The sequence below is a fragment of the Lissotriton helveticus genome, chromosome 8, assembly GCF_964261635.1.
Source record: "Lissotriton helveticus chromosome 8, aLisHel1.1, whole genome shotgun sequence".
Taxonomy (NCBI): Eukaryota; Metazoa; Chordata; class Amphibia; order Caudata; family Salamandridae; genus Lissotriton; species Lissotriton helveticus.
In genome coordinates, this window is record NC_136069.1 from 398730181 (window position 1) to 398755956 (window position 25776).

General features: G+C 40.1%; 1 protein-coding gene across 2 annotated transcripts in view; it reads right to left on the reverse strand.

The window, feature by feature from the left end:
• Positions 1 to 25776, reverse strand: part of TRPC4 (transient receptor potential cation channel subfamily C member 4) — a 1462580-nt gene that overhangs the window by 98920 nt on the left and 1337884 nt on the right. For both annotated transcript variants that reach the window (XM_078657230.1, XM_078657231.1), the window contains exons 8-9: positions 9626 to 9821; positions 6037 to 6231 (exon numbers count right to left, since the gene is read on the reverse strand). In XM_078657230.1, coding sequence (XP_078513356.1) covers positions 6037 to 6231; positions 9626 to 9821 — 391 coding nt within the window. The remainder of the gene's footprint in view (positions 1 to 6036; positions 6232 to 9625; positions 9822 to 25776) is intronic.

The following is a 25776-nucleotide window of genomic DNA, read 5'->3' on the forward strand; positions in this document are numbered from 1 at the left end:
ATAATTACGCAGAGGCAAGCATCACATAGTGAGCCAAACTATATACAAGGTAAACAAGCACCTGTTTATAGCTTGACCATCTCTGACCAGAGCAACTTGACATGGTACATTTATTAATATTTGTCTGAGGCTTATTGGACTGGTCCCTAAATGGCATAACTATTTTCTTACTACACCTGCTACCTTGATTTACTCTTTGTTTTATCATTTGTTGCATCCAGTCCACTAATCTTGCCACATATGATTGCCTTCTTGTCACTCTGCATATGCGCATAAATGGCGTGATCTTAGTGTCTAGGTATGGCATAACACCTTCCAGAAATATCTGCTACTAGCAGCCCATCCCGACGTTGTCCGGATATGAAATAGAATGTGCGTAATGTGTGTATTTGGCAAGGGCAATTTATTTTAAAATCTCGCGGTAGACAACATTTTTTGTTTCATTAGAATCGGGACGGAGAAGGCCCAGTTTTTCTCACGCCCCCAGCGTGCCCCTTGATGCGTCGCAATTGTGTTCACATGGCATGAAGGCCGGACACACGTCCCCAGCGTTTGTCACGCCCCAGCGTTTGTCACACCCCCAGCACACACACACAGTCCACGATATGATGGCCGTACCACACTCCCCCAGCGTTAGTCACGCCCCAGCCCACGCCCCAGCACAACGCAGACAAGCCCACAAGGGACTACTTTGCTGGCACGGTTCTTTTACCTTTTAAATGTATATGATGGCCGTCTGCATAGCCTCTGTCCTTCTGCTGCAACTGCCCTTTCCAACGCTGTATTGGGTGTTGTGATTGGTGCTGTGGTTACTGAGATTACCCACCTCAAAGGTTTGGGCTCTCTCTTTATAATATTAGTATGGATTTTAAATTACTATGTATCCTTCTTAGCTTTTATACCTTGACAAAATGTTTTGCCTTACTTGCTCTTTTTTGTTACCTCGCTTAAGCGTTTCAGTACCACATTTTTTGTTTTTTCATCCCTTGGATTCCACTCTAGCATGGCGGCTTTCATTCACTTAATGGCAAGGGGTGTACGTTTCAGTGTTTTTGCTTTTTATGTGCCTCAATTTAGTGTCATCTCACTTTCAAGCTTATTTGCCTCAAATTATTCGTTTTATTTTTCCTATTTTTGGAATCCGCTCCAATATAGCGGCCATCATTTATTTACCGGTACGGGGTGTGCGGTTCAGTTGTTTTTTTTGCTGTGTGCAGCAAATCTATATATTCCTCCAACCCTTGGAATCTCCTCCGGTATGGCGGTTTGCACTTGTATAGCGGCACGGGGTGTGTGTTCCAGTTTGTTTTTCCCTGCAATTGAACCTTCTTACGTGTTGTGGCGGCACCATGCAGGAAGGTGACGCCACCTCACGGAATTCTGTGCCTTTAATCCAACCCTCCCGCTTTACTGGACTCGGGGGTGAATGGCTGCGCATCGAAAATGGGAGGAACCATTTTACTTCAAATGGATCCATGGTGTGAGCGACACCCGTTCTTCTAGATGGACCCGTCTTTCCAAACGAGAAGGGTAAGGAGCTTGAGGGGGTGGCTATGCTGGTGGACTTTGTGCTATTATGTCCCACTGATCACCATGTGGTTATCAATCATGGCAGGTATTTTACTGGTGTTTTACTGGTTTTCTATAAGAAATATGTGGTTTTGAACTCCGATATGATTGTCTAGCGCCACGAGCTGCTTCCTTTTATATGCTCAGCTATGCGGCTGTGTTTTTCTAAATGCATTTCCTTTCTCGTCAATTGAGAAGTGGGAGGCAGGGTGCCCGGACCTCTTACATTGAGCTGGTTCGTCTTTACTTATGTAGCACGTCCAATACCTCACACTTGATCAGAGGTTGTCTATGGATATATTCCTGGCTACTTTATGGATATGGGGGGGGGAGCCGGTACTCCTTTGGAGCCGGACTTTCTGCATTTTACAAGTTATTATTTACATGCATTTAGTGGGGACCCGTGGGCCAGTTATAGTCTATATAATACATAGATTGGTGCTTGCATACCTTGTATATACTCTCGCTCACCATGTTATGCTTACCTCTGCATCTCACACACAGAGGGGTGTGAGCAGGCTCAACTGATCTGGTCTCCCCTCATCTATACTCTATCTGGTCACATTCAGTCTTTAGAGCATGCCTCAGGGGCATTTTGTGACAATTGGTGGGCCGGATATAGTCTAATTTTTACATGTGCAATCAGATCATCGACTTCTACAAAACTTGACATATGTACAGGATTGCTTCTGATGCTTGAGCATGGTAGGCACTCCATTTTGTCACGGTTGCCTATTACTTATTATGGGGATAGACAGTTTAAATTTTGATCACCTGCTACATAGAAATACAAAGAATAGTCATATTTCAACCCTGTTTTGAGCTATCCTTTTATTCAGCGTTATTAATATGCAATTTTATGCAAATCTCAGATCTGCTCTTCGTGGCCTGACTTGGCCTTGAGAATTCCCATTTTATCCAGTGCAATACACTGGAGCATCAACATTGGACCACCTCTACATGATTATTTTGACATTTTGCCTTGCGTTACTTAAGGTGAGGTCACGGGTCCCAGTGGACATTGTTTTCCCTTTTTTCTTTACTCTGGACCATTAGTAGAGGGTGTTTCTATTTTTCTAATTACTACTCTTCTTGTTTTATATTCTGTTTTTGTCTGTCTCAAGGCCTATGGGACCACAGAGTTCTTCTCTTACAAGACTCTTTTTAATATACTTTTTATAAGTGTATAGGATTCTCCTACGAATATATATTTTTTACCACTAGGTGATTTCTCTGCACATTATTTTATGCTTATCTTGTAAATATATCCCTTTGTTAGGATTTCAAGTCTTCTTTCACACATTTTATAATTGTTATCTATGTCTTTTGTCTTCAACATGTGGTGTTGTATATTGCTGGATGCTCCTCATCCTGTTACATGTTTCATTATAAATGTCCATGAGTTCTTTTGATTTCTCAGTTTCATTGTGGTTTTATGTTCAAGTCCTGTGCCATTTTTGTAGTGTTTTTTACTTGTGATCTGGGTATTTGTGTTTTTGATTTGGTGTCTTTTTACATGTCCTTTTCAGCCCTGATGAAGTTCTCTAAGAGAGAACGAAACGTGATGGCTGACCTAAATGTTCTTTTATGATATGGGAAATACTGATTTGAAATAAAGACTTATCGCATAAAACAAGAATATCTTGGACCTCATTGCCTGGCGCACACGCACTTAGAGCTGCATTTTCAGGATAGGGGACACAGAGGCATCAAGTAATGGCTGGGTTCAGGGTTCACTGCGCAGGACTTTTTGAATTAAGGAATCTTGTGTGAGGTGCAGAACCATTAGTCCGCCACTGAAGCTTTGATTTTCAGCCCAGAAAAGGTATCCCAGACCTGCCACTGCAGTGTCTGTGCGCAGTTTGTTAACTGCCATGTTGACCTGGCAAGTGCACCGACTTGTAATGGCCCTAACCTTCAGTGTTCTTACATATATGGCACCCCACATGGTAAGCCCTATGTACTCCGCTGGGCAGGGTGCAGTGAATGTGAAAAGTAGGACATTCACTGGTGGGTGTGACATGGCTTGATAGTGAAATACTGCCAATTACATTTTTCACTATTGAAAGGCTGTCTTGCCCCATAGGATAGAAATGGAAATGCTTTGTAATATCTTACAAGTATAACTTACCATTGGGACAAGATAGAGAAATAAAGTTTAGGCTCTCTGAACTCAGAGTTGAATAACACATATTTTAGTAAAGATGTTTTTTTTTATTTTGGTTTTGGGTAAAGCAAATTTCAGAAAGATGGCATTTTCTTGTTTAACCATTCTGTGTGCCTCTGTCTGTTTGTGTATTGACTGTCTGGTTTTGGAGTGACAGGGGCTGGGGATGTGCATTCACTGTAGACAGCCACTGGGGGTTTGAGGTGTGCTAGACCCTTCCTGGATGACTCAGAGCTGGGCTGAATGGAACCTGGCTGAATTTAGAGTAGGGGGAGGAGATTTCATTGCACCTGAATAGGGCCTGTCGTCCTTGTACAATGCTGTCTTCACCCCCTGCGGTCATGCTGCACAGTAAGAACAGAACTGGTTTGAACTGGGCTCAGAGACCCTTGCACCACGCGAACAAATACATTTTGGAGTATAAGTATTGGACCTAAAACCCCAGAACTTTAGACTACTTCTGGAATCAAGAGGAACCTTTTGCCAAGGAGAAGAGCTGGAGAAACTGGTGGAGGAGTACTGCCCATTTGCTGTGTGCTGTCTGGGGTTGGCCTGTAGTAGCTCTTTCTGCCAAGGAAAGTACTAGGACTTTGCTGTGTGCTGTGTCCCCCTGCTTGAGGAAGATCTCAGATGGTTTGTGTGGAGCTTGCCTCCTGTTCTGAAGTCTCAGGGACACAAAGACTTCACACCCAGCTCCCCTGAACTTCCTTACTGGGAGTTCTAACCTGCCAAGAGGTGCCTGTGACTGTGTTGAACCATTGGAGGATATTGTTGCTGTTGGGAGCTGGAAAAGCAATGTAACTACAAGAAAATCAACACATCACTCTTCTTGTGGCTGTTTTTCGGATGCATCAGAGCTGTGTGAGAAGAATCTCCATGTATCGCCGTGCCACTGCCGAAACCGATGCAGCGCCTGTCGCAGCTGCAAGAAGTTATGTATCGAGGAATCGCGACTGATGAAACTGGTGCTGCGCCGCTTGACACCGACACATCGCTCTCTGGCGCATCCTGGATTTCCATGCATTGTACCTGTGAGGCAAATTTTCCCGACGAATGACCCGTGAACCAGAACCCTCTTAGAACCAACGCATCCCTTCCCTCTACAGACCGGATTCTACGTATCACTTCTCCTGCGGGCATCAGAACTGTCGAATCGCCACCCAATGGGCTCAGGAACTGAGGCATCTCTTTGTTTCCCTACGCTTCCCATCTCTGTGGCTGTTTTGCCTTGTGAATTTTGTCACAATTACAGGTACTATGAGAGAAATCACACATCCATAGTTTTCTCTTCGCCAAGTTGTTTGAAACCTCATATTCTTATTTCATGTATGTTGAATGATTGTCCTTTCGGGCTTGTTGAGTTTTGATAAAAATACTTTATTTTTCTAAACTTGTGGGGTGTCCATTAGTGGTGTTATCACTGTATTACTGTGTGTTTTGAGTACAAATACGATATACATTGCCTTTGGGATAAGTCTGTGTGCTTGTGCAAAGCTACCCAGGGGGTTAGCTGGGGTTACTATAGTGTGTATCACCCTTACCCTGACCAGAAGCAAGGGTCCCTATTTAGACAAAGGTACCTACCTCTGCCAACTGACCCCTTTTTCTAACACCCTTTCTTCCTTTTTTTCTTGTGGTTGTATTCTCCCTCTTATCTTTTGACCCCTAAACCCCCACCAATTACTCTATCCATATCGAAACCTCTCTGTCTCACCTATCAGAGAGCAGTGAGGCCATTTCAATTTGTCCTCACATCCCCACACCCTTTTCTATCCTTTCCTTCATTTTTCTCCTCTTCTTAATTTTTTGTGCCCAGTATCTCACCTCTTTACCTTTCAGGTTGCAGCAGACATAGAAGAAACACTACAGCAAGCCTTTTTTAACTATATATCAACTTTAAATTGTTCTTACAATTACTAATTGTGTAGAAACTTTACAATTCTTTTTTCTTTTAAATATACTTGTACTGAATCTGGGATCGGCATATTTTTCCATGAAAAATATTCTGTTTTCAGGAAAACGTATTTCATCTTTAGCAATGTCCCCCTCAAAAAAATAGTTTTGTTAGACTGATTTCATCATGCCAGTTTTATTCATTCTGGGTTTATGTCATAATGATGGAATACCACCCATCAGTCGTACTCAAAATTCTGAATTGTCATAACTCAGCCAACAAATACCCTAATACCTTCAAGGTAATACACAAATACATAAGGCTTTCTCTAAACAGCCTTGGCTTTGAAATCCAGCCTTTTAAATTAACAGATTAACACAATAGCAAAACCACCCATATTGCTTACCCCTATTGTTCCAAAACTCTCAGGTTTTCGCCGTATGTACTTTTTGCACACTTGTTTTCTTATCCACTTAAAGAGATACCATAATGTTTTTGGACTGGGGATAATGTTGAAGGGTGTTGGTAGTGTTCCTCCCTCTTCAAAATAGCTCATCCAGAGCTTCGTCCGTGCAAATTTCCATTCAATATCTGCGTGATCCTGAGTAAAAAAACAAACAAAAAGCAAGCCACAGAGTAAACGAAGTCCTAAACTGTTTTGAAAGGTCTCCTGCATAGAAATGGGAGAGTTAATGGAGCAGAAGCTAAATTGCTAGCAAAACCAACCATCCAAATGTAATGTAACACTAAGCCTATCTACATAACATAAACTCATCTGATTTAATAATTTACAGAAAAAGAATTATATGTGCTTTGCGCAAATGAGAATTGATTTAATGGTACACACACACACACACACACACACACACACACACACACTAGAGTAGTTATCAAACTGCACTGCTAACATCAACATGCATTAGATCAAATTTATAACACAACATTTACTTTTCTTAATGATATATACACTTCTCACTCTGCTACACAGGCACATTTGCTTTCCTTTGTTTTCTAGAAACACTACTGTATTGAGTAGTGATTTGAAAATGCTTAAACAATACAGTAGTGTTTCTACAAAATAAAGGAAAAAAAGTCATATTTCCTTTAAATTAAAAGTAATTGCCACACAGATTAAAAGCTGTACTCACTCACTCACAGTCATGTTTTAGAACACTTATGTCGAAAGCAAAAAGATCGATTGGTCTTACATTTGGTCAGGAGACTTGTAAATGTGATCAACATAAAAATGAGAGGGTATATCTAATATGGCCAGAAAAGACAGAAGGTGATCTCATATTTACTATAGGTGGGTGTCTTCCAATGCTTACGAGATATGAAAAACGGTGTGCCTGAGTGTGTAGAGTAAACACAATTCACTCATTTGGCTGGAGATACTGGTAATATTCAAGCCTCTTGATAACCATGCTTAAGGAAACTGCCAGCCCAGAACTTCAAATGGGACACACACAATGCACAACAGATGAGGGTAGAGGTGCCTAGTATTAGTATCATTACACATTGTTGTTGTCTGCTTATTTTCATGGAGGAGCCAAGTCTGACTCTCAGTCTCCTCCGCTATTTGACAAATCTTACTATATTGATAAAGTACCTTTAAATCGGACCATTTTGAACCTTTGAATTGTAACAAACCGAACTATAGAGTTATTTTGACGTAGAGGACAAAATGTAACCCTTTCACCACGAGTACTGATACCAATAGGCCAATACGAAACTAATGCCTTTCCCATTGACACTTCAAACTTCAAAACTAGCCTTAAAGAAGAACAAAAAAGACATTGCCATCTGCTGTAGCAGAGAAATCCCATCCTGCTCCTCACAGGAACACTGTAATAACCTTTCTTCCTATCAAATCATTACCCTCAAGCATCTGATTGTACAAAAATGAAAATCTGGTTTCGTGCCCTGCATGGAGAATGTGATGAGCCATGCTGGAGAAAATGTTTTGCCTGCTGGATAAAGGAAGATTAAGAATATGTAACCAAGAAGATGCTGGTAGCCACTTCACAGCACTATAGACAACTCGAGTACTATAGGTAGACTGTGCACAGCTGCATCAGTTGTGGGAAGCTTTTTACAACTGATTCCAATAGAGCGTTCATCTATGGGACTAGGTCTGATGTACCAAAAACAGATATATTTGTATTGGCATACCTAAATTCCCATCTGAAAGTCAGCAAAAAAAACAGTAGACAGTCTACAGAAGTATCTGTTTTCCAACAACCTCTCAGCCTCCATGGACACTCTTGGTCCAGTTATTTTCTTAGATTTTTCTTTACTGTTATCTCATCTTTTTAATAATTGTTCTCTTTTTCCTTACACTTGGTACGGACGGTATACAACCGTTACCACACATCTTTTACCACGAAGTACTGTTACAACGAAACCATTACAACGCAAGGGTATTTACAACGCATGTATTTACAACGCATTACACTACAACGCAGCTACTATTACAACGCATACCATTACAACGTAAGTATAGGTACGTTTATCTTTTTATTAAAACATTTATTAGGGTTATTGGGTTTGGGTTTTGGGGTACAGGGGTATTTTTAGGTTTCAGGGTTGGGTTTGGGTTTTGGGGTACAGGGGTATTTTTAGATTTCAGGGCTGGGTTTGGGGTTTGGGGTACAGGGAATTTTTAGGTTTCAGGGCTGGGTTTGGGTTTTGGGATACAGGGGTATTTTTAGGTTTCAGGGCTGGGTTTGGGTTTTGGGGTACAGGGGTATTTTTAGGTTTCAGGGTTGGGTTTGGGTTTTGGGGTACAGGGGTATTTTTAGGTTTCAGGGTTAGGGTTTGGGTTTTGGGGTACAGGGGTATTTTTAGGTTTCAGGGTTGGGTTTGGGTTTTGGGGTACAGGGGTATTTTTAGGTTTCAGGGTTGGGTTTGGGATTTGGGGTACAGGGGTATTTTTAGGTTTTAGGGATGGTTTTAGGTTTTGGGGTACAGGGGTATTTTTAACATATATATTTACAAATTAATAAATAAAAATTAATATAATTATTTAAAATATTTAATATTAAAATAATAATTAATTAATTAAAAAAATATTACTAATAATTACATTATTTTAACATATTATATACTTACCTATACTTACGTTGTAATGGTATGCGTTGTAATAGTACCTGCGTTGTAGTGTATTGCGTTGTAAAGGTATTCGTGGTAAAGAGTCCTGCGTTGTAAAAATTGCGTGGTAATGGTCTGCGTGCTAAAAGTATGCGTGCTAACATCATATATCCGGTACGGACATTTTCATGTTACCTCAAGTAGTTTACAATGCAAATATATACATCATTCCACTAAGACACAAGGCCAAAGGAACCCACACAGGTTTGAGTGTAGAATTGTCTAAAGGGGATTCCAAGGAAGGGACATTTGTTGGCACTATTTGCCCAATTTCACATATTTACAAGAGTTGGTGTGTCAATGTTTAGGATTTTGTTAGTAAATGCTGGCACAGTTTGGCAATTCTTGTAAAATATGTCTAAGATATACATAAAGTAGATGAATATTGTTTAAGCAGTTGAGGTTGCCTGATCACATATATCAAACAGTCTACCATAAACAGCATGAACTCATAACACCATTTTTTGAATGTGTTATCATTTCTTAAAGTTTAGGTGATTCATGGGGTGCTGCCTTATAGCCACACTTTATTTTTATCCCTCCCACAGGCAAACAATTTACCCTTGCGTTTAATACCTCACGTCAAGCTGTGGGGGGAGTGCTTATTGAATTCATGCAATGTTTTCTTCGCTGTCAATAATTTTCTCATCTCCTGTCTTCACATTCTATTTGCATTACAGTTTTTACATCTGATTATATTACTCCATGAGGTACATTTTTAAATCCTCTAGGCGGAAAACATTTCTCAAAATGTGTTTGATGACTACAAAACATACTAGAAGTAGGTTTTTACTCCAGTACATTTTTAAGGTAACAGAAAAAATTTTAATAAGAGGAAAACTTACAGCTATCAACTGGTATGAATTATTCATCATGGCTATTAGCATGTTGAGAAGAACAACCAGAGAGATGACGTTGTATGTCCCAAACATTGTGGCCCCAACAAATTCTGTGAACTCATGTCTGGCTTTTACATTTGTTACATACAGGTTGATGAGTCCAAATATGGACCAGAATAATGACTGCAGTGTTTCAAATAACCTGAAAAACAGAATGGAGGAAAATTAATAAATATATTTATATTAGGAATTAAGGAAATATTACAAATTGAGGGAAGGTAATAACCTCTATGATCATTCCTCATGCAGATGTTCTACAAGCTGTCAAAAATAGATTCAGACTACACATATTTAATGTCTTCATCTGTCCTTTGGATGCAAAACCTTTTATTGCAACATTTTTAACTGTTGCTTCCAGGACTCCCTCACTCAACCAATATGACTTGTAGGTGTAGGCGTAGGAGTTTGATACAAAGTTTTCTTTCTTACTGTGTTTAGTTTTGCAAAGTCATGATTGGTGCATATTCTAATTGGCAATTTACTAAACATGTGAAGCAAAACAATTAGATACATTTGTGCAATGTTTTGCTAAAAGGATATGTAGCTTTTTTCTCAATTTGTGTCACCTTGGATCTCCATCAATGATAGTGGTCCTTAAGGATTAATGATTACACCATTCATTTTAAATGCAAAGGTCATTCTCTTGTGGAAGTCCTCAGATCCTTCATCCTTACATACTATGGCTACACTTACAATACAATGATCTTCCTCTGACAGAGAAATTCCTCAGAGCTGTATTGATGTGCCCCACTCTCCGGCTTACTGCCACTAGACCAGTGGATGTAATGCAACCAACTAATGTTTAACCCTTCAACAATGGAAAACTTCAAAAGTGGAAACTGGACAACAGACAAGCCACCATTAGTTTGGTTGTCTACAGCCTAGACTTCGTAAGGTAACATATAAGAGGTCCTCTTGTATTTATTCTCTACAGGCTTCAATATTTCCAAAACTTAGTTGCCAGTCAACGGGAACACCTCAGCATCCTTGGTAACATTACAGATCACTTCAAGCTCTTCACCGGTCATATTTAGCAAGACATATCTCCTTAAAAGCATTTACCATCTCCACCAGAGCATCCATGTCACTTAACTGATATTTTAAAAACAAAAGCTCTGCAGGTGTAAACCAAGAAGAATTCTCAAATACTTAGGGGCCCTGCTTCAGACCATCCCCTGGTTTACATACAAAGTCTTGCATTGTCAGGACGTATTTTGCAAGACAGGAAGTCAAACTATGGAATACTCTCCAAGCAAGAATCAGAGACATGTTTGTAACAACTTGGATTCCTGAAGCACCACAAATACATAACTGTTATTGAACATATGACTATTGCACCCACTAAGCATCTCATTCAACACAGAAATATTCCATAAATAGCCCTTGAACGCCCAACCACCAGAACAACAATGCCTGGTATGGAACAGTAATTGCTGTCTTATTTCATATTCATTTGTGTCTCTGAGATGCTTACCTGCAGCTTCAGGTCTGCAGAACATGATGAAATAATTACTATAACCTTTATGACATTTTATGCTTCTTATTGGCCAAACTGTAGAAATTGCACTATCCCAACCATACACAGCAATCTAGGTATCCTCTCACCTGGCTGCACAGGACAGTGCTTTGGGGACATGCTAGTGTTATGAAGCACAATACAAACTCTACAATACATAAAACGTATGCAGAATGAGGCTAGGCCTTCACATTCAAGGAGACAATGACCCGAACAAAATGTGTTGTTTAGTGCTTCTATTTGAAAGAATAGTATTCTTCAGCTTGGGGTAATATTTCATATTAAAGAAACATTGCCATCTCAAACTTGCAGCCAATGTGTAAACTTAGTGGTACAGTACGAACATACAAATACTTAAAACCAATCAATGTATAATGTATTACAACAACAGTTTAACATCTCCCAATGGACTGAGTCAGTTATATAATGCTCAACATTGACATTAATGGGAATATTTATAAAGGTTACACTGCTGTGAGTAATTTACATATGGAACTTAACTCTTCGCCTTTTGAGTCACTTTACTACTTTTGGCTATCCACAAAATCCAAGTGGAAGGGTTCTCAACAGTATTGAGTTACATGTCTCCACCCCCGAAAAGATGGATGGAACCTAATTTGCCAGTGTAAGTTGCTGCTAAAAAAACAAAAAACAGACATCTAGCACCACACATGACAAACACCTGGTACTGCAATACTATCAAACATAATGTAGACCTTAAATTATAGTAACATAAATTAAATTATTATATTATAGGGACAGATTCACAGAACTAACTTAAGACAAAATCCAAAACTTACTACCATTTTGGAGGGCATTTACTCATTTTGGTATTCACAGAAGTTAGGACTCCTAACTTTAGGACTCTTAAATGCCTTCTGTGAATACCGAAAGTCTTAAAGTTAGGATTTTTCTCAGTTTAGGAGTAATAAAGTTAGGACTCCTAACTCTAGGACTCCTAAATGCCTTCTGTGAATACAGAAAGTCTTAAAGTTAGGATTATTCTCAGTTTATGAGTAGTAAAGTTAGGACTCCTAAGAGGTAATATTATAATATAATATTGAATAAATACCGTATGATCCTCAGATAGTTGTATAATGTTTTTAATAAATCTATAACAGGAATTTGTTAATATTTTGGTGTTAATACAAGTCTCATTTAATTACAATTTTCCAGGATATACTTTTCCTGTGTTTTTTTTAAGTCACCATCATTTCTACATTGTCATTGGAACTAATAGGCACATTTTGTAGTAAGTGTGAGGTCCTAACAAATATCGGATGGAAGATACAGAACCAATAAAAAAAAGTTTAGTTGAGTGAATTGTTTCTTTCAGTGTCATAATACACACTAATCAAACCGATGCTAGAGAACATGCAGGGTGTACTTTGTAAAAGTTGCCAAAAGTCAATAATTAATAAGAACTGGCAAGTACTGGGTCAGCTGAATTTCTTTTTAAATCCAATGTTGAGATTATTGTGTTAAACCAATGTTATATTTTGTTAATATATATTTAAAGGAGGAATATACTATCTGTGTGATAGATACTGTCTCATTCAGGAATGATGTATAACGATGTGTGATCATGAACTGTTTGTAGCACACATTTTACTATGATTCAATAATAGATACGATAGACCTCATAAGTATGTAAATATGTATTTCACTTTGTCTACAGATTTACTGGGCTCTAATGAATGAAAACTGGTCTATGAATCAGGACTACTATAAACTTGTTATGCTATGTTATCATACACAAACAATTTGTGTTTGGGTTATTTTATAGAAATGCATACTGGGCATTATACTTCAGATACAATTATATAAAATGTCACTAATATGTGATATACAAAGAATCTGAGATCTCTAGAAATGATTTATTATAGTTAATTAGTCATTGTCATGAATTAATAAAGTCACAGTATAAGAAAGTTTACCCGAGGTGATATGTGTGCTACAAGTTTAATGTATAGGCACATTTCGAATTATAGTTTTTTTTAAATATGCTTTAAATGTTTGTCAACATAATTGTAAACAGTATTTGTTTTGTATATCTTTATAGCCCTGAAGAAGTCCGATAATGGACGAAAAACGTTGGCTATTTCATTGACAAGAGTTTGAATAAAGAATACGTTTTAAATTCAAGAGCCTGTGATTGACTTCACTTTGGGAAAACAAACACACAGCATTGCATCTTTACAAAGCCATGAATAAGGATTAACATTGAGATGAATACTTATATTTGAACCACTAGAAGGGTGCGGAGCTATTTTGTGTATATTAAGTTTGAAAGATAAGGGGATTTGATTCTCTTACTCTTTATGTGACATAGGGGATTGTGTCTCAAGCTATCAGCACCTTCTCTTTGTTGCTCAGGACTTGTATGGGACGTTAGACCAGTGCGGAAATTTGTGCTTTGATCCCTTTCTTTGTTGTTGACTCCTAACTTTAGGACTCCTAACCTGTAAACAATCCTAACTGTAATACTTTCGGTATTTACAAAAGGCATTTAGGAGTCCTAAAGTTAGGACTATTTATTTTTTGATTTACATGTGCATTGAGTTTGTTCATTTGAATTTGATAAAAAAAATTGCAATTATAATTATGTATATTTTTACATATTTTAAATAATGTAAATTAATTTATGGTCATTTCCTATGGGTTTTTTATTTTCAAAACTCCACCGATTTCTATGGGAAGGTGTTACAGTATCAGTGATTGGTCATTTGTGGTGGAAGACTTACTTCAGCTCTGAGCTGCAGTAATTTACTGTGTTTTGGGCCCCTTTAAGGCTGTAGTAACCTTAGAAGTGCATAGCAATGGGTTTACCCATTTGCAGGTGGGTACATGTCCCTCCCTAAACCCATCTCTGACCCTATCTTAACCCCTCCAGTCTCTTCCATATTCCTCTTCCCTTTAGTAGTAAGTACTGCCCATTTTCCAGCCACCCCCCTGTCCCTCTCATATTTACTACTAAAATGCATACTTTACCTGTCCCACGACTCTCCACTTGGGGTGCAGGTGTCGGCACATAAAAGAAAGGAGAGGCGGAGGCATAAATACCGCATGTGGGTTTGTGAATAGCATTTTGTGGTATGTTTTGTAGTACTACAAATCGTACAACAAAATGTAGTTTGTGAATAGGCCCTTAAATTATTTTTGGATTAATTCCATCTTTTCAACCAAAGACCGACTCAAACATAAATTGTTAATACCATGAAATGTATACTGAATGAAAAGTGAACTCTGTCTGAAGATTTCCTGATTGTTCGTTTTTTTGTTTTGAACACAACACAAAGAATTGATGAAGCCAAAATGGAATTACTCAACAGGCATGGACAGGACAAGGTGACAGTAGACTCTAAATTCCACAAGTGGAGTCAATATTGATTCAAAGTGAAGTATTTCTGTTTAAACTACACTTCACAAATTTAAAGGCTTTTTGAAACATGGCAAAACAATTATAACAACAGGTTTAACCACAGAATTGTTAAAGATTTCAAATGGGTTAACATTACATTACAATAGTATAGGACAAAAGTGAAAATTATAATAACATAGCAAAGACTTGAGAGTGACAAAGAAAGAATTAATAACACTCTGCTGCATTACTTAGGACATCGGTACGAGTAAACATTTTCCCAAGGGACAAGGTTTGGTCTGTGATGTGACTGAGGGCTGCATTGATGCCAGCAAGGTGGCAGTTGGGTGTGTTGGAGGGGTGCAGAGTGAGGGAAGTTGTCAGTAAGGCAGGTGTAGGGGAAGCAAAGCATGTACATCTAGTGGCTGAATTGTGCAATGTGAAACCAGAAAACCTGAGATTAATCCTGACTTCCCCACTTAATCATAATCAAATTTTTTGATCCTAGGCAAACATTTTGAACTCAAAATACAGTACTTGAGGATCTGCTCTGTACAAAACCTTCCCCTGTGTATGATTTAATACATTATAATGTTGTTCATGTATAACGGGAAGAAAGGCCACTAAAATGCACATTACAACTGACATGACTTTCAGTTCACTATCAGCATTGTTGTTAGGGCGGGGGGGAGAATGAATGTTTCTACATCCATTTTTAAAAAACATCTCTCTTAAAAAAAATACTTCTCAATGTACTGATATAATCTGATATACCAAGGTGAAATGGTTCTGCATTTGAATGAAATACACTTTTTGAATTTTGAAGAGACTTTATCACATTTTTGTACTTTTGCTTCAAGATGTCTTTAAAAATGGTGTTTCTAAAGTTAAGCAGTGCAGGACAACCTAGTTACTTACTTTCTTTACCTCTAAATAACCATTGAATGAATGCGTGCCTGTTTTTTTTAACATCTTATTAATGTTAGTGCTGAGTGGAGTAAACAGCAGCCCAGTCCTGCTGCTGACCAGGGGGCCGCATGCAGCCCCAAGAACGTACTTTAAGTATCACTGATTTAGGATATGAATTATTGCATATATTCAAGTTAATTTTCAGGTTTGGAGACATTTTCTGTAGATTTGTAGATTGTGTCAATAAGGGTGCTTTAACCAGTGAGTCCCAGGGCCTCTTTACTGTGAATTATCAAACTGGGTAGGGACCAAGTACCCCTTTCAGCACACAACTCTTAAGATAATAAGCCCAAGATGAACTTAGGGAAGTGCTGTCCAGAAACACAGAGCTCAGCAAGACAAACTCAATAAATCAATGTCTTGCAATAAATGGTCTTAAAAAAAGTATTATATTCACATAGATAAATACTACACAGAAACTCACAAACTGACACAATTAGAGTTGATAAAGCAGCACACATACCCCCTAAGGATTCCCACAAGAATTACCACAATTCAAATCTTCCCATAGGTTTGAAAGAGGGGAAAGTTAACATTGAGACCCTTACCATAAGTAGTAAACTGTGAGATTCCATGAAATAAAATACATATCCACAGCCTTTAACAGTATCAGCTACAGACTTTATCCTAGACTTTCGTGATCATCACAAATATGTCTACAAGCTTTGACAGTACCTTTTCTACAAAACAAGACAAACGCCTCCTACTTTTGTGATACTATGAGATCTTTCATTATAGAGTCAAGTCAACCACTAGGTAGACATAGAACAGTGGGAATCACTTTTAGCATAAAATCTCTAATTGAAGACTAACCATACAACTAGCCAGATCCGATAGTAAACGTAAAGACTTTCACTATAGAGCATATATCTGTTCATATTCAATTTCTGCAAGGGAGCTTCAAACGGTCCATAGGTCTCACTTTGAATATTGGTGCTTAGCAACCAAAAACACTCTGTCCCAGATTACGCTGGGATGCGGCGGTAATGGTTTTCTGGCTGCCCTATTAGGAGTGGGGTGGTCGGACCTTCACAGCTCACCACAGCCGCCAGGGAAGCACCATTCCCTGGTGGTGTTGCAGCAGTGCAGAGGCATCCATATGCTGGGTGGGACCGCCACAGCTGCCAGACAACTGCCATTCCCTAGTGGTGTTACAGCAGTGTAGAGGCATCCATATGCTGGGCGGGACAGCCACGGTCCCACCAAGCCTATTAGGAGTTTCCTCCAGCCAGGGTTTTCAAGGCAGTTCTCCTCCATGAAAACCCTGGTGGAGAGGAAACGGGTCTCTGCACCTTGTGGATGCAAACAGTGGGGGCACAACATGCCAGAACACCGTTTTATCAAATAGAAAGGTTTTGAGTCCTTTCATAAAGAATGGATATTCAGTTGTTTTTCTCGGATAACATAGGAGAGAGAGATCCAAAATGTAGGTTCCACAACTCACAATGCTCCTTCCAGTTCTCTGCTTATGAGATCTCGGTATTCTGAATTTTTAGAGTTCAAAGATCTCAAAATTTAGTTTGGGGTATCCTTAAAAAGGTACTTTGCTCAGAGAATTTTCCAGATCATAAAAAGTTGTGTGCATTAGGCACAGAAATTTAAGTAGAATACATTGCATGATTAGGAACCAGTGAAGATCATTTCTAGCTTCAGGAACATGTTCAGTTCTCTTCATACTGAGTACAATCCTCAATGCATAATTCAAATTAGACTGGATGGAAGTATAGCAGTTTCAGGCAGTCCAGTGTATAGTCCTGTGTATAGTAGTATTGCAATAATCCAGCCTACACAGGATGCATGAAGTCATAATTTGAACATAGAAACGTTCTTACAGCATGTTTACTTCAAAACGTAAAATGATGTTGTTAGTATTTATTTATATATTTATAAAGTTTTATATAGAGCAAACTTGATCCCGAAGGATATCCGAGAGCTTTACAATAAGAGGGAAAGGTAGCAAATCCAAACATGAGTCAAACATGGGGAATATAATAGGTGTTGAATTAAATAGTGCACACATAACCGCTCCTATATAAAATCCGAGTGAACGAGGAATGGGCTATATGATGGAGCATAGTGAAATAAGGGGAGTAAGTAAAATAATCATATACAGGAATATAACCAATACCGAAATAATAGTCTAAACATGAGGCAAATGGGGCGTCTAATAGGCATAATAGGTGTTGAATCAAGTGGTAAAACATCTAACAGATCATTTAAACACCTGGGTGAATGAAGCATTGGCAAGACGATGTAGCATAATGACTTAAGGGGAGTAAATACAAAAATCATGTACAGGAATGATAGCCAAAAACAAAATAATAATCATATACTGGAATAATGACTGACACTAGGGCGTCTAATAGACATAATAGGCATTGAATCAAGTGGTAAAACATCTAACAGATCATTTAAACACCTGGGTGAATGAAGCATTGGCAAGACGATGTAGCATAATGACTTAAGGGGAGTAAATACAAAAATCATGTATAGGAATAATAACCAAAAACAAAATAATAATCATATGCTGAAATAATGACCGATACTATAGTATGTCTGATGCACTTAGAGCTAAAAATTGCCCCTCCAGTTAAAGTAAGAACTTATTCATGAGGAATCTTTTTGCTTCCAATTTGAAAGCAGCATTGGAAGAGATCCTCCGAATTTCCGGTGGAAAAGAGTTCCAAATTTTGGGAGCGGAGCCAGAGAAGGCTCGTTGGCATGTTCTCTTTTTGCTGAAAATCTGTGGTTTCAAGAGGAGGGCATTAGTTCTCCTTGACAGTCTACCTCCTCCGGATAGCTCTAGTTTTTGTGCAAGGTAGATGGGGGTTTTGAAGTGAAGGGCTTTGTGTGAAAGGCAGGTAATCTTCAGTTTAATTCTAGCCTCATAGGGTAGCCAATTTAGCGATTTTAAAACCGGGGAGGTGTGTGCATTTCGCTTGGTGCCCGTGATCAATCTGGCCGCTGCGTTCAATGAAGCCTTTAGGGGGGCCAAAGAGTATTTGGGGAGGCCACATAGCGTAGCACTGCCATAGTCAAGTCTCGGCAAAACAAGCGCTTAGACCACTTGCTTGAAATCTGCTTGCGCTAGGAAAGGTTTGAGATACCTGAGTGTTCTCAGAAGGTGGTGAGCTCCCTTGCACACATTGCTAATGTGAGACTTCAGATTCAGATGCTTGTCCAGGGTAATTCCTAGAGATTTAGCTGAGTCGATGATGCGGGGGGAGCAGTTGAAGGCAGTGAGTTGGTTCATCCATAGGTCAATATTACGAGTATGTTTCGGGGGAAAAATGAGGAGGAATTCTGTTTTGGAGGTGTTTAGCAGGAGGTGGTTCACCGGTAACCAATTTTGGGTAGTCAGTAGGGTAGAGTTGAGTGAAGAGATGTCATCCGGAGAGGAGATTTTTCAGATAGAGTTGGGTGTCGTCTGCATACATATGGAAGCGAATGTCCAAGGATTTTAAAACATTAGCTAATGGTTCCAGGAACAAATTGAAGAGAATGGGAGATAAGGAGGATCCTTGGGGAGCCCCCATGCTGACTGGGGATGGCTGGGAGAGTGAATAGTTCGTTTTAACTCTTTGGGTTCTGTGCTGCAGGAAGGAAGAGAACCATTGCAGCACCTGACCCCAAAGGCCGATCCCATGCTCCAGAATGAATAGGAGGTTGTTATGATTTACAGTGTCAAATGCGGAGGAAAGGTCAAGTAGAATAAGGAGGCAGGATTCATTTCGATCAAGCATTATTAAGATGTCATCTATCACATGAGTGAGAGCCGATTCAGTGCTGTGCCCACTACGAAAGCCAGATTGGTGTTAGTCCAGGAGGTGAAAATTATCAATGTGTGCACATAGTTGTGACTGGATGCATTTTTCCAGGCGTTTGGCTAGAGTGGGTATGCTGGAGATAGGTCGGAAGTTATTAAGATCTGTACTATCAGCTGTGTTTTTTTTAATATAGGTGTTACCTGAGCCTCTTTTAAGCATTCTGGGATCGTGCCTTGTGACAGAGACGCATTGACTATCTTTGTCCAGAAGAGGGCGATTTTGTCCCTAATTACTTTGAAGATGTTAGGTGGTAACGGGTCACTGAAGTGATTAGATGGGTTGATAATCCGAAGTATCTTTTTGATATCATTTTCATTGAGGGGGGTGAAGGTATCCCAGGAAGCGTTGTTCTTGATACCCCAACTACATCGTGTTGTCTCGTCTAGTATGGCCAGTGGGGGTGCAGGTTAATTGGGTAGTAATAGCGCCTTCCTGGCTTCCAGATCAATGTTAATAAGCCTAGTTTTCTCAGTAAAAAAGGACCCAGATCATCACATGGAGGAGGTCTGATTTCCGAAGCTGATCGGTTAGGGGCAACAACTGATTGTTGTTTAACCAATTCAAACAGTTTCTTGGGTCGATTCACCGCTTGGTTAAGTTGGGATCTGAAATACCCCGCATTGGCTGTCTTCATTTGTTTGTTATATGCACTTCTTGCTCCTCTAAGGTTTTTTAGATGGTCAGCAGATGGGGTGGTTCTCCAGAAACGTTCTATGGCCCTTAGATTGCGACGTTCCTAGTTTAGGTTGCCATTAAACTAAGCTTTATAAATTTTTGCAGGTGCATTTTTTTTTGGAATCCATGATGTTGGAAATAGAGGAGCTGTAGAAGTCTGTGAGAGCCTAGACTTCGAATATGTCCGATTGGGGAGAGAGGGCCTGATTACAGCGTGTTGCTAGGTCGGCTGTATTGATACCTCTGACGTCCCTTTTCCAAATCTTGGGTTTGGTTTTTTGTGCCTTACTCTGATAAACCTCCGAGTTGATATGGAAGGTAATGATGTGATGGTCCGACCAATCACATGGTATGATGGAATCCAATGAGATGGAAAGACATTTGGAGTTGATGAGGTTTAAAGTTTCCCCTTTAATGTGAATAGGCTGGTCACAATGTTGGATCAATTCGAGGTCGTGTAAGAAGGAATTGAGGCATGAGACTGCCTGATCATTAGTATTAGACCAGTGAAGGTTAAAGTCTCCAAGGTAGATGTGGGACTGGACTGAGTCCACTTTGCCAGAGATGATTTCCATTAATTGTTCAATGAAGGGGAGATTGTCACCTGGGGGGTGATAGAATGTGTGTAGTTTGCAAACCAGATGATTGTTACTATAGATGTTGAGACTAAGGTATTCGCACGATATCAGCGAGGATGACTCCGAAAGGGAGACCTCAAGTGTACTCCGATGTATACAAGCTAGGCCACCACCCAGCTTCTTAACTCTGTCAAGACGAATTATGTCATGGGTGGGGGGCACCAAGAGGTCAAGAATTGTAGTGGACGAAGGGTTGAGCCAAGTTTCTGTGAGGATAATGATGTCTATCTCGTTCTGTTGAATGAGGTCGAAGATCTCGGAGGCGTATTTGCTAGCAGACCTACTATTGAGTAGAATGCATTTGAGTGTAGCCAGAGTATGGGGGGAGGGGACTGAGTGATTTTTACTCTCTTGAGGTTATCGTTGTTTATGACTCTAAAGTTGTGGTAGGGTTCTCTGTTAGGGTTAGAATGAATAATTTGAATTATTCCCTTCGGACTCATGTTGAAGTCCGTGTTTGACGAATAAGACTTGAGAAGACTGTCAATTTCATTGGGCATGAGAGAGGACGTGCATCTTGGGCGAGAGGCTCCATTAGGTAGTCGGACAGAATTGGAGATGGTAGGTGACAGGGGATGGTCGCGGGGAGCAGTGTCAGTGGATTGATTACATCCTTTTAAACTTTTCCTTGTGGGCACATATGAAGGATATGGTAGTCTTACCTTCCCTGGATAGTGACCATAATGCTCTTTCTTTGACCCTATCAAACTGGTGGAAAGAGATTACCCAAGCAAGTGGAATCCATGATACACTAGCAATAGGGCCATTGGGAGGGGTGGTTGCATCAAACTGCTTAAGACGTCTGAAATGGGACAAAGTGGCAATAGATGAGGAGAAATTGGCATGTATCAGAGCCGTTACTTCTACAGCCTGTGCCATTTTGGAAAGTGAGCCTGTTTGCCCAAATCAGATTACAGCGTTGTTTTGCGAAGTCTCGCTGTCAATTGGGGACCTTTTCAAGGCTAAAGTAAAAAATGGAAAGTCTAATCGTGATAACCGGCATGGCAAGCCAGGATGGTACTCGAAGGAGTGTCGTGCCTTGAAGCGAGCTCTGATAGCGGCTGTAAAAAGTGGAGATGCTACCCTAATAGCATCCAGTCGGAAGAGCTATAAAACGGAGCTTAAAACAGCAAGGAGAGACTGGGAAGACAAATTTTGGCAGGATCTCCGAATTGCCAGCACCGGAAAAAACGCAAAAGGTTTTTGGGACTTAGTGCACAAGAAAAACAGACCCCTTGATACAGTCATAACCTGTAACATAACCGAGGAACTATGGTACTCACATTTTTCGAATCTGTACACAGCAACCGCAGCTGAAGCGACGGATTTCGTAGTACCACAGCCCTCACGAGTGGAGGAGACACCTGAGGAAAGCCTGTTTTCTAAGAAAGAAGCGGAGGGTGCAATAAAATCTCTCGTCCCGCGTAAGGCGGCTGGTCCTGATGGTCTTCCGGGTGACCTGCTCCGTGTTGACCTAGATGATTGGAGTACGCTGATTTCATCTGTATTGAACGCTGCCATGGCGGGTGCTCCTCTGCCTGCTTCCTGGATGGCCGCTGAAGTGGTCCCCCTGCACAAAAAAGGTTCAAGAGAAGACCCAGGGAATTACAGGCCAATTAGCCTGATAGACTGCTCACAAAAAGTAGCAGGCAAGGTCCTTTTAACTAGAATACAGCAATGGGCAGATGAAAACAGGGTACTTTCGGATCTCCAGGCAGGGTTCCGTACTGGCACAGGAACAATTGAACAATCGTTAAGGCTATTTATGATTTATTGGAAGGTCGTTACGATTGGGAAGGGCTCATTATATCTTGCTTTTATTGACCTCCGAACGGCCTTCGATTTGGTCCCCAGAAATAACTTATGGAAGGTTCTTAATGACCTTGGCCTGCCACCCTACCTGCTTCATCTGATCATGAAGTTTCATGAAAATAACTATGCCCAAATCCGCTGGGGTCCTAATGGTCAAAAGTCTCGAAGAATAGATGTGAACAGAGGAGTGCGGCAAGGGTGTGTTCTTGCCCCAACACTCTTTTCGCTCTATGTCAACGGGGTGGTGGACCACCTGTCAAGGATACCAGCAGATGCCCCTCGCCTGGCAGGTCGTTCTATTCCCACCCTGCTTTTTGCGGACGATACTTTGCTCTTGTCAAAATCGCCAATGGGCCTACAACAGCTTCTTTCGGGCTTTGACGATTTTTGTAAACAAAGAGGACTCTGTATAAACACAGATAAAACAAAGTATCTCATTTTGAACCCTCCGCAAAAGCTTGGCCCTCCGCCAACATTGGGCTCTGTGGCACTGGACAGGACTAAGACCTTCGATTATCTGGGTGTCAGGCTAATGGATACTATGAAATGGGACCAGCATTTGACTAAAATGCTGTTAAACCTAAAAAGAGTAACCGGGACCTTGCTGAAAGAGCAGAGAGCAGCTTCAACCAAACCCATAGCTGCAGTTTTGGACATCTATGTAGCTAGAGGAGTAAGTGCCGCTTTGTACGGGGCGGAACTATGGGGAATGTCGAACTTGAAAGACCTCACTCGAGCTGAGAACATCTTCTTGAGAAGCCTGATGTCCCTTGGCCCCTCTGTCCCCATCTTGCCACTGCAATTGGATATGGGCTGTCGGGCGATTGAAGATCTAGCAAAATTACGCCCTTTGCTTCTGTGGGCCCGCATCTGGAGAGTCCCCGAACTCTCAAGTTATGCGGATGGACTGCGGGAGATATTAAGATCGACAGGTTGGGCGAAAATAAAGTGGCTAACGGACATTAAAGCACTACTCACCAACCTGGGGCTGGAAGAAGCATGGTTCCAACAGACAGCCCCGCCTAAATCAATAATAAAACAACTTTATTGGAACTGGGTGACAAATAGAAGGAATTCTTCCACCTCGATTTGCAAGTCGACCAGAAATTTCATGGAGTCTAAAGATACTCCTTTTAGAGAACTGTATTTGGACATAATCTCAGCACCTTGGGATAGGTCCCTGTATTTTAAATTTAGAATTGGCCTCCTCCCCGTAATGGAATTTACTAGTCATTGGAAAATCCCATACCAGACTGCTCCGTGGTGTCCTTTCTGCCCACAGCGCCAAGAATCCGTCCCCCACCTTTTATTTGAGTGTCCTGCATACAAAGTCCCACGGTCAAAATGGTTAAAACCCATGTGTCGCACATTGGGTACTAGGCATTGTAACGTGGCCTTAAGGATTCTTCTTTCAGACACTCGTACCTTTTACGCATGTGCCACCTCGAAGTATCTTGGGTGGGCATGGCGAATTCGGTCAAAAAGACTCAGACAAATTGTTTAATTATGTTTTTTATCAGGGTGTATCTAAATTTGTGGTTTTTATCTCTAAATGCATTGAAATGAATTTTATTGTATGTATGCTTTTTAAGATATTTTCATATGTCGAAATAAAGCCTTTTTGACTGACTGACTGAGTGTCAGTGGTGTTGGCGGGGGCTCTGGTCGGTTCGGACTAGAGAGGAGGGAGCTTAACAAGGGGAGATATTCAAGTGAGAGGGTTTTCAGACCGTGGAGTGCGAGGGAGAGAAGGTGCAGCTGGTGGGAGATATCGTCCAAGCGTGCCAACAAACCTGGGTGTTGGGAAAGGGTTGGAAATTGAGTGTCATAGTTATTGTATTATACTAGGGAGTATATCATCGGACAAGGCTGATATCTTGTGTAAATCTTTGCTATCCTCATAATCTTGGTTTATGTGCCCACTGGAAGAATATATCTCCATTTGCTCTCAGAAGAAATTTCAAAAGACAGTCACGAATTGTGAGTTTGAAGAGGCTGGTAGTACTATGAACTACATATACTTCTTTGTTTACTTTGTTGTTTGACATGCATGAAATGAATCAATAGCCTAGGTAGAGCAAATTGCACCACTCATAGGTTATTATGCACTGAGGATGTGAGATCCTGCTGTGGAATTTACACCATTGCTAATTGAATAAACAACATTTGCACTGACTGACCATTGTAAAAGTTGTATTTTATTTTGCATGATTGGTGGTAATGTTGGATAATGATTGTTGTAAAATTGTAGGACTGGATAAACTAATTTGACAACCTCCAATCCACTCGAATACACCAAACGTTACCCACTTTCAGCAAGTCTACACTACAGGGCATTTTCTTTCATTATTTCTTCAACTTCTGCATGAAGTGTGGGCGAGGACAGACCTACTAGACCAGACTAGACTCGCCCCCCATCCTTGTGGCACAGCACAGGACAAGCCTAGCTACTCGTATTGTCTCTGTGTACTGACAATAGCAATGTATCCCATGTGAAGAGACTGTCTTGGAAATTCATTTTAGTACGTGTATGGAGAAATAAACATTGTAGAAGATCTATCCTTTTTTTCGTGGAGTTCATATAGCGTAAACTTGACCCAAAAGAGTCAGAGCGCTTTACATGAGCACCAGTTGCATTACAGACAGAGTAATAAAAGAAAGGGAGGACTCCTTAAGGATTGAATAAGGGACCAGGAGTGAGAAATTTAGGAAAAACAAAAGGTCCAATGAGACCAACTCTTGGGGTCCTTACCAGTGTTACCCTTCTAACTCAAAAACGCCCACTGTATCTGAACGGTTTGTATTATTACACAGTAAGAGGAAAGGTGAAAACACAAATGCAAAAAAACATCATCATGTAGTCTTATTAAAAATAAAACAGTTTATTACAAGTTCATAAAATCATAAGTGATACACATTGATAAAAAAACCGTATGTTTAAAACAATTTCCTAATCTTTTTTGTTTAAGAAAAAGATTAATCCTTATACACAAATAAAATCATACAAGATCATATTATTCAAAATGTACAAAAAATCACAATAGTCATGGATGTCCAGTTATCAAAAGCTGTCGACGCAGCGTTTCGGTGTATTATGATATCACCTTCATCAGGACAAAACAGTTCTATACAAAGAAAACATACAATTAGAGGCATTCATAATGTCAATTTGCATACATTCTTCTTTTTTATTAAAATAATTTCGACACTTTCTAGATTATCTCAATAGGGTAATAAATGTTTTCACCATAGTCATTAGTCGCATATTTATCACAATGAGGGGCATTGTTGTACTTGAG